Source organism: Onychostoma macrolepis, chromosome 17 (genome assembly GCF_012432095.1).
Source record: "Onychostoma macrolepis isolate SWU-2019 chromosome 17, ASM1243209v1, whole genome shotgun sequence".
Classification (NCBI taxonomy): domain Eukaryota; kingdom Metazoa; phylum Chordata; class Actinopteri; order Cypriniformes; family Cyprinidae; genus Onychostoma; species Onychostoma macrolepis.
This window is the reverse complement of record NC_081171.1, coordinates 5532982-5546749: the sequence shown is the minus strand read 5'-3', so window position 1 is coordinate 5546749 and position 13768 is coordinate 5532982. Positions and strand designations below refer to the sequence as shown.

General features: G+C 37.1%; 1 protein-coding gene across 5 annotated transcripts in view; it reads left to right on the top strand.

The window, feature by feature from the left end:
• Positions 1-13768, top strand: part of ttc6 (tetratricopeptide repeat domain 6) — a 30478-nt gene that overhangs the window by 3735 nt on the left and 12975 nt on the right. For 4 of the 5 annotated variants that reach the window (XR_009266832.1, XR_009266833.1, XM_058750244.1 and 1 more), the window contains 14 exons: positions 204-334; positions 2358-2534; positions 2738-2897; positions 3454-3558; positions 4095-4196; positions 5179-5268; positions 5659-6023; positions 6280-6733; positions 6967-7096; positions 7896-8071; positions 9341-9477; positions 9605-9774; positions 12701-12821; positions 13060-13219. Coding sequence is in view for 3 of the 5 variants with exons in the window: in XM_058750244.1 (XP_058606227.1) it covers positions 204-334; positions 2358-2534; positions 2738-2897; positions 3454-3558; positions 4095-4196; positions 5179-5268; positions 5659-6023; positions 6280-6733; positions 6967-7096; positions 7896-8071; positions 9341-9477; positions 9605-9774; positions 12701-12821; positions 13060-13219 (2478 nt within the window). In the remaining 2 variants the exon portion in view is untranslated. The remainder of the gene's footprint in view (positions 1-203; positions 335-2357; positions 2535-2737; positions 2898-3453; positions 3559-4094; positions 4197-5178; positions 5269-5658; positions 6024-6279; positions 6734-6966; positions 7097-7895; positions 8072-9340; positions 9478-9604; positions 9775-12700; positions 12822-13059; positions 13220-13768) is intronic. The other variant, XM_058750246.1, reaches the window with a different exon arrangement.

The following is a 13768-nucleotide window of genomic DNA, read 5'->3' as shown; positions in this document are numbered from 1 at the left end:
TCTCATAAAAAGTGTGTGAGGTTCTGTTTCCTTAAACTAGTTTGTCATGCATTTCTTTATTTCAACACATTTACAGGTAAATCCTAGTATTTTAAATTTGTGATTAATCATGATTAATCACAGTCCATGACTGTGATTAACACGATTACATTTTTTAATCGATTGACAGCACTAATTTATACTGTATTTTTTATATTTTTAAGGTGACCAATGAAGATATAATAATGGCTCGTGGATGTAGCTTGACTCCAGTTCAGAGACCAGAAAAGACATCCCATCAGACCAAAACCATTCAAGGCCTTTCACTTCTGGCAACCTGGACACCTAAAAAAGAGTATAACATATTTAGTGATATGTAGTGGACCCCAAAAAGTATTTGGACATGAATAGTATGCATTTAATTGCATTAGATGGCAAATCATCAAAGCAAGTTTCACCTGGGCCCAAGTGGAGCAGGATTTTTTTCTCAAAATAGTTTTGTTTTTGATCAATGACATTTAATCAACGGGTGTTTTGGTGATTTTTAGTGGATGTATGAAGTCAGTTTACACAGGTGTAGTTCACGTTTTTCAACCACAAAGTGTCCAAATACTTTTTTGTTCTATTGCACATTATTTTAAAACTTACAGACTTCTTTTTGTGAAAATGATGTTATCCTTTATGAAAAAGAAGCACACTTTAGCATACTTTTAAAAAGAGTACTTATTACAGAGATAATATACTTTAAAAGAATATACTTTGTGCAGTGTGTATGTCAGGTATTAAAATATATTTGTAATTACACATTTGTAGTGATGAAGTTGTAATTTAGTACACTTAAAATTTATTAAATGTTATATTGATTAACACACTACCGTTAAAATTATAATCAAGTACTTACCATGAGATTTCGTATGTTAGTCAACACAGCAAGCTACATTGTCTACATCCTTTAAGCATGACAACAGTTTTTTTAAAGCGCACTTCTTTTTCAGAAAGCTATCTTTTGTTAAACTAGATGTGGATTTGATGTATTGCATCTAATGCAATGTCATTCAGACATTTTTAAGTGAGTCATCAATGTTCAAATGCTTTTGAGGCTGCTGTATACTTGTTATTATGCATTATGACACTAACGTTCACTAATCTATGTGTTGATATATTGGCATGTTCCACTTGCTATCAGCATGTCAATCTCTCAACGCATCACTAGTGGAAGGGCGCAGAGGGTGGCCTTGGACGCAAATGATCATCTAGTTTCACGCTACCTGAGAAGAGCGTCCAAAGCTGTCATCAGCCCTATTTCGAGAGCCATAACACAGCGAGTAATTGCCCGTCACTTACTCACTCATCTGTGCTGCGGGTCTGTCTGGAGCCAGCGCACCCACGCATCCCTCCTCCCGACCTCTCCAGCACTCACCTGAGAGCTGATAACGCAAGATTTACTACCTGCGCGGCTGGACCTGCGCCACTCCCTCACTCTCGAAAAAGAGCCTTTTAATTACTAGCTTTTTCCAGTCACAAGGGTCACTGAAAGGTTCCTGTTGGACGCGGTTGAGAGGGTTTATATGAGCGCCGCCTGCCTACGGGGCAGATGGATAGCGGGGCAGGTTGAAGGTTCCTCCTTACGGTTCAGGAATGTTTCTTTTCAGTGCAGGCAGGGCCAGTGACTTTGGTGTGACCTTCTAGGTCTTTCGATGAGGCTTAACCGTGCCAGAGCGAGGTGATAAATCTAGCCTGTCACAGGCCAGAGTGAACGAAACGTACGCAATAAATTGGCGCTGTCAGTGGAGCCGTGGGGATGTGGGTGGCGGAGGGCCTCTCCTGCCTGTCTGCAGTTTGAGGAACACAAAGGGCCCACACACAAAGTCAGTTCTGAGGTCGTTTCTCCCGCTGTCTACAGTTCAAACAGTGGTGTGAAGTTATGGCAGAGACGATCTGTGCAAATAGACTGACTCATCATCTTTTTATGGCAGAACATAGGGCCTATATCACATTGAGTTGGCACCCAAAATGGTTTACGTTTAAGGTCCAAGAAATGTTCCTGTGAGACCCTGATACCAGATTGAATGCTAAAATTGAGAATGTATTTATTTATATTGGGTCATGAAACATAATTTCAGGCCGTTGTAAACTTGAAACCATTGATTACACTGAGACTAGTGAGCAAGCAAGCGTCATTTGGTACATACAGTGGTGTTCTGAAGTCTGAGAACACTAATGGAAATGCTTTTATTTTACATTTGTCATTTTGCTTTGGAAGAGGCCATAAATTATTGTTTTTCTGTCTTGCTTTCTTCAGACCACGTTTTCTTAAAGCATTTTTTAAAGCACATAACAGGTTTTTTTTTCGCTCTAATTGTTTGTTCTGTCTGCAGTGCAGAAGGGTATAAAACCATCCACCATTTGTGTACCACTCCTGCTAGTCAAGTCGTGCCTGTTGAGTTACAACTTGCTTCTAGAATCTGCCACACTCAAAACCTGATCACTGCAACAGCACAGTTTAACCAGCAGAGGACAGCACTTGGACATATTTCTCATCCTGACACGCAAAGGTATAATCTACAGCCATGTTTCTATTAGAATGCTTCTCATTAAAACTCATTTATTATGAATTCAGGTCACCATTTAGGTTATAACTCTTCCTCTTAAAGCACTGTACCTGTTCGAGTCACTCTAAAGATGTATTTCCAGGCCAAATATGACAGACATTTCAAGATCCAATGACGTACCATTAATATTTTATCACTCATTGTAGGCTGGTGTGTGAAGGTGTTTCTGTTGATTCTACTGGGGTTTCAGCACAGACAGACTGCATTTCCCACATGCTTAAACAGACGTCAGATGCTTTGGAGGACTGGCAGAGAATAGCAGAGTATTACGTGGAGAGACCAAGGATTATGATGTGTGGACGTGCTGTAAGAAAGATCTATTATTTTATGACTCACCGTCAGTGGCTTTCATCAAAGTGACTAATGCATGACATTGACAACTAGATGTGCTGAATTAAAACCAAGGCTCCGGTCTTAAGGGAGTATAGGCAAAACTGTTTTGCTTTACAGAGGCAGTGATTTATGATAGGATAATTATGCTATTTAGTGCATTATCAAACATGCAATATAGGTTAGTTAAAACTGACTTTTTAAGTCTGTTACCTTTCTTCAGTAGATTATATGTAAAACACTTGTTTATGTTCATTCAAACATAGTAGAGTTTAATAAAATCAAATTATACCCAGTTTTCCCCACTGTACTTGTAATATTCTGTCACTAGATGGCATTAGACACACATTATTTTCCCAATATAATTAACAGATGAATTAAAGATTTACACATTTCTTAATGTTCAAGCTCCTGGGTTGGTTATTATTATTAGACTGTTGCATAAGCCCACTGATCATCATTAGAATACTTTTATTTGATTTTTAACAGCTCTTTCCAACATCCAATTATTGTAATTCTTTATTTCTCATAGGCAACATTGTGTCCCAGTGAGCTCAGAATGTTCTGGAGCCCAGCACCTCCTAAATTCATCTGTGCCCCCTGTGTTATGAAAGACACACTTTTCCCCAAATACCAGGTATAGAGGCATCATTAACAGACTTGTGCTTCCATCTCAGCGTGCTGGGACTTTTAACAGCACCTTTTTGCTGCAGAAATCACTGCATGCCTCCTCCCATCAGCTTCCAGCATTTATGCTGTAGACTTCTGCATTCAGAGAAGATCCCAGAGCAACTCTGTGTCTCTACACTAACAAGGATACATGCTTTCTCTCTGTCTTGATCTGTCTATCTTGATTTGAATGCAATTTTCTTGTAAGCGAATAATAAAAGAGAAATGGGGTGAAGCACTTGAGGATGATCTTGTCAAGACCTTAAATTAAAAAAATGAGCACTTGACTTACATATTAATGCCTGCAATTAACATAATTTATAGTTATTAATATAATCTCAAGGATATTTCCTTTGAGCTTGGTCATGCTGGGAAAATTTAATTCCTCATGTTACCTTCTGATCAGGAAAATAACTGAAGTGAAATCTTGTTCCAGTGTTATACACTTTTATGCTATAAAGTCACTGCTCTAGCTTACATTTTTATTAATTTTTGTATCCTCAGATAACCCAGGCAGACTTGTGCAAAGAGAATCTGTTGGACGAGCTGCACAATGTGGAGGAGTCAGTTAGCCATGTGATGGACACAGAAAAGGTTACTTCTGAGGTTTGTTTATTTAATTAACCTTAATTAACATAGTCTAAAGAGGAAGTTTCAGAAAACAAATTCGGAAAAGTTGATTTCTTAAACTTAAAAAAAAAAAAACTTGTTTACAATACTTATAGTTGTGTAATTGACAAAATGACCTATCCATGAAACTCTGTACTCTGTATAATATACTCTGCATTTCTGTATTATATTTTTATTATAATGTTTCCATATCTTTATACACTAGCTTTCAAAAGCTTGTGGTCAGTATGATTTAAAAAAAATATATACTTTATTTAGCGAGGATGCATTAAATTGATCAAAAGTGACAAGAAAGGAAATTTATACATGCTATTCTTTTTCTATTTTCTTTTTTTAATTAAGCATATTTTCAAATGTTTCAACATTCATTATCAGAAATATTTCTTAAAAAGCAAATCAGCATATTCGAATGCTTTCTGAAGGATCATGTGACTCTGAAGACTGGAGTAATGATCACAGGAATAAATTACATTTTAAATAGATTAAAAGTTATTTTAAATTGCAATAATATTTCCCAATGTTATTTTTACTGTGCTTTAATTAAATAAATGCAGCCTTGGTGAGCAAAATAGACTTCCTTCCAAAAAATGTAAAAATCAATTCCAAACTTTTTTAACAATAGTAAATACTATTTAATATGTTATAAATATTCCACATAGTCTCTACATGCATAATATTTAGGCTATACATGCATAGTTTTTATTCAAGAATTATCAGATTATTATAAGAACTATTTAAATTAGGTTTTGAAGCAGTATAGAATGTCACAATGCAGAACTCCGCTGTCACTGCTGTGCTAACTTTTCATGTTTGTCTCCATACATACAAGAAAGGAAGAAAACAAGAAAAGAAAGAATTGTTAGTTTACATTCTTGTCACTAACTCCAGTGAATTCTCAAGACCATTTTCTGAATAACACTGTGTTGGACATTCTCTGAAAACTTGGCCTTGTCCCCAGGAAAATGTCTCGCCTATTAAGTGTAAGTCTGTTGCAGACTTCAGAACAACAGCCTCACTGACTCCCTCATGGTTCATCTCAGCAGAACAGGTTGAAAGTCTATTCTAGTTTTGTTGTTGGATAATTATTTGATGAATTCCTAGTACTTTTTTATTAGTTAACCTTGTCTCTTCTTATATAAAGCTAGACTTTCAGTAAGTCAACAACTGTGCTCCTTTCTGTGTTTGGGAGTTTAGCTACCAATGCCTTAAAGTTTTCACCTTTTGAAATCTTTCCTACACCTCTGAAATTTCAAATTTCAGTTTCTACTACTAACAGATATTTTTTTTCTTCTCATTTTCATTCTGTGTAGCCTATATGTTAAAACAATTTATCCTTTTTAACATAACTCTTAGAAAGTTGTTCTGGTGCATTGTAGGAGAAATGAGCGCAACCAGACTTTCACCTCTTGTAATATCCTGTCTCCCCTCTGGGTTTCAGGCGAGACAACCTCGCTCTGCCCCGCACTTAACCCCAGATCTTGAGCCCCATCTTCGGCTGCAGTCCGACTTCACCAGCCTTTCCCAGGAGCTGGAGCATGTGCGGTGGCAGAACTCAATCTGCGCAGCTCTGGCCAAAGAATCCCCATCCAATGCCAAACAGACAAAGCCTCAGGAGGTTCACAAAGAGCCCAACTCATCAGAGCGGCCCTGCCAGGTCCCAAACCACAGGAGAAACAAAGGCAAAGAGAGGGCAAGGGTGTTCCATTTCAAACGCAGGGCCAAGAAAAGAGGAAAAACACTCAGCTCTGTCAAGATGGCCTACGTTTGGAAAAAACTGAGAGAGCCATCACGGACACTGACAAGGTTTTTTTAGAATTCGATTTTAGAATTAGAAAACACCAAAACATGACACTGAATGTAAACCAATGATATAAGACTTTTACAGCAAGTTATGATGCAGTACATCTTGTATTAGAGTGTATCTCATTAATATTCTAAAAGGAATATTTCTGTCCAATTAGTATTCTAAAAGGAACCGTTTTGAACTTCATTCTTTCAACATTTAAGTCTGTTGTGATGCATTAATAATGTGTTTATCTGTCCGTTTATTATCTAAAAGGAGTGAGTCTCTGTGTCAGTTACCATGGGAGTCTAAAACCTCCAAAGGGCAATTTTCACCCCTCCTCTGCCTCAGTCTGCCCATGCTCCTGGATTTTGAGGCCTTTGCCACGGATCATGGTGGGATACCTGACACGACACCACCCCGAGAGTGGGTCAGAGACATATGGGACACCTGGTTTGATGAGGTCTTTCCCCCTCTGGAAAATGTCCAGAGTGCAGGCTCTTTTCCTGGTGGTCTGGAGGAGAACCAACTTCCACAGGATGAGATCCAGGAACTGGACAAAGTGGTTTTGGATGAAGGTCTCAATACTGTTGATTTGGAGCATGAAGTGGCCAAGGTGACCCAAACTTTGACTGAAAGTGGAAACCACAGTGCCTTCGACCGTTGTCGTCGTGGAGCACTTTACATCAAACTTGGTTATCTCAACCAGGCCCTTGAAGATCTCAGTGCTGTAAGCCTTATTTTCTTGTCTTTTATTATTGATGCATGCTAAAGTAAGCCTAATTAATACTGTTGCTCATAAGATTTATTTATTTTTTTTCAGTGTTAGCTCATTACAAAATGGTTCATTTCATAAATCATTATCCAAACAAACCAGAACAGAATGTTCTAGAGATGCGACCTGATTTTCTGCTTAGTTTATTGTGTACTAATGATCGATCTGTTGTTTTTCTATTTTTAAAGGCCATCTCCCTGGAGCCCCATTTACTGGATGCCTACTGGCACAGACATCACATCTACCTGCTGAGAAACGACCCCGATAGAGCTCTGGACGATCTAAACGTCATCATTGAGAACAACAAGAAGCATGCAGGTGTGTGCATGAGTCCACTTACATTACCAGACAGCAGGGAGACAAGATACTGATGCAGTACTAGTGTATGCTATCTGACCTCTGTATTGGACTAAACAGAACCTACAGTATATGGTTAAACGGCACATATCAAACCAAGACTATCATGTTTTGAAATAAAAATATTTGATGTGCTTATATAGACATACTACAGTGTTTGCATTGCTGACCTTCCTCCTCTGTTCACAGAGATCATTTATGGAAAGTAAGTTCTAAAAACAGGTCTTTCAGAAAAAAAAAAAAAAGAAAAAAAAAGGAAAATTTGAAATGCTAGCTCAGCAACTGAATTTACATTTGAAGCACAAAAATTATTAAATGGAAATAAATAACTAAAATTGAAATAAAAATAAACCTATAATAATAAAAATTTACAAAATTACAAAAAAATTCATTAAAAATACAATTTAAATAATAAAATAAAAGCTAGTTCAAAATATTAATATAATTCTAATAGTATATAAGCAGTACTAAAACAACACTGATTCAGAATTTGTCGTGATTATGATGTGGTAACCATGAGCGCATTAACATATGACCAGCCACGTTATAATAAAAAGTAGCATTGTAATATACAGTAAATGCCCACTCAGTGTTCATCAGCCTGGCCCTAGTCTTAAAGACTAAACACAGCCTGTTTAATTGTAAAGGTAAAAGAGAATGTAAAATGCTCATGTAATTGTAAATTATTATATTTCTGTTGAACAAAACCTTCTTCAGAACAAAGTGTAGAAGCTCATGACTGATGCCCTATGTGTTTCAGACGCTTTCACATCTATAGCAGAAATCTACAAACAAAGAGGGGAAACCACACTGGCTCTATTCAGCTACACCCAAGCCATCAAAGTCAAGGCAGATGATGCAGAGATCTACTTTAAGAGGGCAAAGATGTATGAAAAGATGGGCGAGATACTGCTGGCCATGGAGGACTATGCCAAAGTGAGCCCTATGAGACAATATAATTAGATTTGCATTTCCAGAAGCAAAAACCAGTGCTTGCAAGGTGATGTGTAATAGACTAATCACAATTAACTATGACTCTGTTTAATCTAATCAGGTAGATTTTGAACATTAATCATCATTTATTTTTTAAACCTGTCATATATGAGGAATTCAATTTTCCTGGACCTTTTGAGATAAATGAGTTTATTGTACTATGAAAATATACAGTGCTGTAACTTTCAGAAGTAAAGATTTCTCCAATTCTCCCAAGACCACATATTGAACCAAAGCAGCAAAAACAACTCGGGTTTCTCAGTCTGAGTTATGAAAGTATTTTTTCATAGTGCAGTAAACTCTTTTTCTTATAAAATCTTTTATAATGACATTTTGACATAAGGTAATATAAGTAGGGCAGATACATATTCCTGTTCCACATTTTTGCTTGTGTTTTAATGATTGATTTCTATTTCTTATGCTTTTTATATTCTAACCTGTGAAGTACTGCGAGCTGCATTTAAATATATGAAAGGTGCTGTACAGTCAAAATGTATTATAATTATCATTCTCAAACACCCCAAAAAAAAAAAAAAAAAAAATACAGACAAGTTAAATGTGGAAAAATTGTTCCTGGCTGTGTAGCAACTGCATATCCTTTCTGCAGTCTGATATTACCAGTTTGTGCAGTTTGAATTGTTTTGTGAACCTGTCAGAATATGATACAGGCTTTGAGAGTCAAAATCATCCTGGGCGAGAGAACTGCAAAGTGCAGCTTCTCATTTCACTTGTGAAGGGGACCTTTCTTAAAAGCACAGCAGCAAAAATGAGCCACTTAATGGTCCGTTTAACTCTTAAGGGTCAGAGAGAAGGTGGGAAATGGATTTGTAAAAAAAAACTAAATAGACCTATTTTTAGCACAATAAAAGATGTTAGAATGGAATCTGTACATTTTTTACATTGCAATCACTGTCAGAAGGCTGTTTGAATTGCTGTTTGACAGGTGTTATTTTTGCACTCTTTAATCACTGTAATTAGCTTGTATTAGTGTTAGTGGACAGAATTAGTCAGTTTTTTTCAAAGCTTATCTGAACAGAACACAGTTGGCAGGCACATCATGCACTCTAAATATAAATCCAAGATCTGTTTGAGTTCACAAATGAGTGCTGATGATGCTGATTATAGAAAATTGTTGCTTAAGCATTGGCTCAGTCATTACAATTTACATGGAACATAGAATATTTTAAAAAATAAAACCTTTTTGACCCCTAGACCTTCACCTTCGACTCTACAAGGACTGATGCAATGATGATCCATGGAATACAGCACTTCAACACCTCCAAATGGATGCAGGCCCTGGAAGACTTCTCCCTGCTGCTGAAGCAAGAACCTGGGAATGCTACAGCCAGGTCAGGATTATAATGAAAGTTATATACCTCATTCAGCATGCTTTGTGTTTGATTTCCACTAAAAAATAATTACTTTACATCTTTGCTGATGTGTATATCCATTTATAGTTTTTTCCACTCACTGCAGAACATATAGAGGAAGGATCTATTCCAAGCTGGGTCAGTTTGAGAAATCTATCGAGGACTTTTCTCTGGCTGTGCACTTGGATCCCAGCAGCTGGTTGGCGTTTTACCACAGAGGGTCTCTGCTGAGGGAGATAATGCCTCATATAGCCTTAAGGGACCTCAGCACATCCGGTAACACACACATGCTTGATAACACATGAAAATGTGCAATTTTCACAGTTTCACAGTTACTCTATATAAAGACATAGTACTTTGCCAACATTTGGAGGCAGACTGATGCCCATGGGTTTGTTTAAGTAAAATGTTGAGGTCTGACTGTTGAAAATGCAGGATGATTAGATAGATCAGTGGTTCTCAACCTTTTTTACACTGAGGCCTCCCTCATCTCCGAATCAATACCACAAGCCACCCCATCATCGCCCCAACCTTTTCTGTTCACAAAAACCTTTGCGTTCTCGTGTTATTACTTTTCAATTCCATTTAATTATTTTTAAACAAAACAAATTAAGGATAGATTTAAATATTCAGTGTTCTTTTTTGCATACATTGCAAAAATGTCACTGCAGGCATTCATTACAACTTAAAAGTACCTAATGCTCAATTATAAAGTAACTTTAACAAATAAGCATAAGTCAACTTGCCATACCAAACAAGACCACAGGGAGGTGCCAAAGGACTGCATAAAAACTACTAAACGGCCCTATTCAGAATCACTAAACACACCAAAATACAAATGAAAAATGGAAACATTCTGCATGAATTGGCGAACTAAAGGCGGCTCGACGTTATTAGTGAACAGTGATTAAAAAGTTGTCAGAACAAGCGATTGTGTCTGTGTTTGGAGCGTCTGATGTGCCCATATGTACATAAACACCACTGATTCTCACAAATTTCTCCAAAAAACGCCTCTTTGGTGAGCAACCATTATAAAACACTCACTGTATATTAATTATGACAGCTACCTCAATATACTGAACTGTATTCAAGCAGAAACATGATGTTTTAGTGATCAGTGTGCCAAGAGCTCACATAACGTTACACGGTTCGGTTGCGCATCAAAAATAACTTGTAATCATCTTTACCTTGATTACAATTGTCATCTATCAAAACATTACTAGCGCGACATTGGGTTGATTTATCCAGCTGAGAGTTGTAGTTTGCGTATCACATGCTTACGCAGCATATATCCCCCCCCCCAGAGGATCGCTGAGCCCCCTAGTTGCCCACCCCCCGGTTGAGAACCACTGAGATAGATGGTTCAGTCATGGTTGTTCAACAATCAATTCAAAAGTTACACATGAGTGTTTTTCATATGATTTCTTCAGGAAGCCCACAGGAAAGAAAAAACTGAAACAAGATTTTGTTAATATCTCATATGCCTTTAATGTTTCTTCTAGACAGCAATGGGATTGATCTGCTTCTCGGTTTTTTTCTCTTGAGAGAGACCTCAGTAATTTATGGAAGCTTGTTTCTGCTTGTATTTCAGGATTATGAGGGGGGTAAGGTCTGAATTGTTAGACTTTTCAGACTTTTTTTCTTTGAATTCTGAGCTTATATCTCACAATTCAGAATTTCTTTCGGAATATATATATGTATATATTCTTACTGTACATCAACAGTTTGTCTCTTAAGGACTTTAAGGAGAAACATCTGAGACAAAGCTGTAAGCTGATAATGTTCAAATATGGGCAGTCAGATATCAATGTGCTCAGTTGTGATGTCATATACATACAGATTTCTGAATGACCCATTTTTTAGTTTAGATTTCATAAATGGTCTTGGGAGGGAAATCCTGTTTTCCATATTATGTCTCCATGTCTTTGATCTAAATCTTTAAAGAAAGCCGTTATGCACCATCAGTGGGGCCACTCTCATAACATCTCATGGCAGGCAGCTGCATCTGTTGCATCAGGTCATATGAGGATGTTAATATCACTACTCAACCAGCAGAACAAATAAGAGCCATCAAGTCTTATCGTACATGATTTTGGCAGCTGTAATCTACTGCTTTGATCTCTGAAGATTGGAGGAATATTTTGTCAACGTTGTCTCCTGCAAACTGAACAGCTTCATCAGTAAAGTGTTTTACACTGCCCACCTAAGCACTGTGGTGCTGTGTAACAGGAGTGTAGGTGTGAGTAGAGCTTCGGCACTGAGCCTATTTTTGTGACATGTACCATGCAGAAAATGTACTTTAAGCCAATTTATCAACATAATCTTTTGCAGTATATGAAGCAATATACATATTGGAGCAAACAGTCACCCATTGTCAGGATTGATGCAAGGTCCACATGTTTGCAGCACTTTGAATTTCATTTAATCTGAATAAATTACAGCGGCCTGCATCATATTTGCTGAATGAAATCCAATTCTCGTTTCTTTCAAATATTTTGGGGTGCTGATTCCAAAAATAGTGCCTATTTTGCCATAGCATGTCACACTTTCTCACAAAATATGATGCATTTCCTAACATTTTGGCTTTTGGCAACCTTTATGAAGTGAAAACGTCGAAAAATAGCCACAAATACATGGTTCCTGTCTTCCTTTGAGCCAGGTTACAACTATTTCTTCAATTCTCCACCATTTTTCAGATGCATGAATGATTATGAAGACATTATTTTATGCCCTATACTGATTTTGCAGATTGTAAGTTAAATAATAGATTTTGTATAATTCTTTTTGTAATTAAAACCAAAACTTTTGGCTGCTTTTGTTATTTTTATAACAATTTTACTATTTGCGATTACAATTAACAATTTGCGAATCAGCAGAAATTGTATTAACTTGTATTAATTCTCAGTGGCCAGCTCCTGATGACTTTTTTATACTGTATTGCTGTAATTAATTAAATACTCAAAGCAGTTAAGCAGAAATCACTCTTATCTTTTGTATAAAGCCATGCATACAGTGCTCATGACAGCACTCTGAGCTACTGTATTACGATATCTACACTACAATTTATTGCCAGATATGATAATGAAAGTGGTAAATCGGAGACCATATGCCAGAACTTTGTGCTGAAAAGTAAAATCAAATGCTTTCAAAACCAGGCCCTCTCACTGACCATGTTTTATCTGTATATGTGTGTGTGTTATAGTTCTCATCAATGACAGTGCAGAAAACCTGAGTGCATTCCTGCACCGCGGTCTGGTCTACATGACGCTCCGGCGCTGGCGGCAGGCTATGGCTGACTTTGAAGCTGTGATCAAACTTGACAGGTGATGTCCCAGCCTCCTCCACTCTGTGACGAAAAGACCTTCATTTTCTTTTGTTGCACCAGTGCAGCAGGCTGTAGTTGAGGCTAAATTTATTGAAGCATGAAACTCTTTGAAAGTTACTTTTCAAAAGATCTCTTCTTGGTAAAAAAGTGACAAAAAGTCTCTGAGCAGCTTATTTAAAATCGATGAAATCATATCTGAGTCATCATCTCTTCTCTCTGTGTGCACCTCTCTAAAGTCACAGCAGATTTGCGGCTGTTGCCCACGTCAGTTTGGGACTGATCTGTATGCTGAATATGGGCCGACAATATGAGGCCATCAGAAGGTTCAGTAATGCATTGAAGGAGGAACCTACCTATGTAAAAGCCTACGTATGCCGGGCCAGAGCCTACTTCAACGTAAGCGGCTGTTATATGGATGATTTGGAGTGCCACATAAAAAGATTAACAAATTTATTATTGATGTACTTAAAATAAATAGTAAAACTGTTACTATTGTGTATAGATCTTAATCAGGGTATCACCATATTTAATATTTGGCAGGAATGAAAACAAGGCTGTGAGGAATAGAAGTACAGTGCATTCAACAGATTGTACTGTTGTTTAACAACAAACTGATTGTTCAGCTGACAAAACTTCTTTAAAGACTTTGAGTTGACAAAAACTACATAAAACAATTTTGAAAGTTGTGAGTTGAGAAAATTACATGATTTACGATCTTAATACAGCGCATGCCTTTGTAAAGACTGTAAGTCTGTCACTCACAGCCTCGTTTTCATCTGCGTTAAATTCAATATGGCATCTTAGCCGACTAAGGTCTACAGTTGTGGTTTGCAATTTAAACAAACCCCAAACCCTGTTTGTGCTAAAGTACATTTATAACTAATATTTCAAATCATGCAGCTTGTTGAGGAGGTGTTATTATTTTTTCTTGTTATGATTTCACTT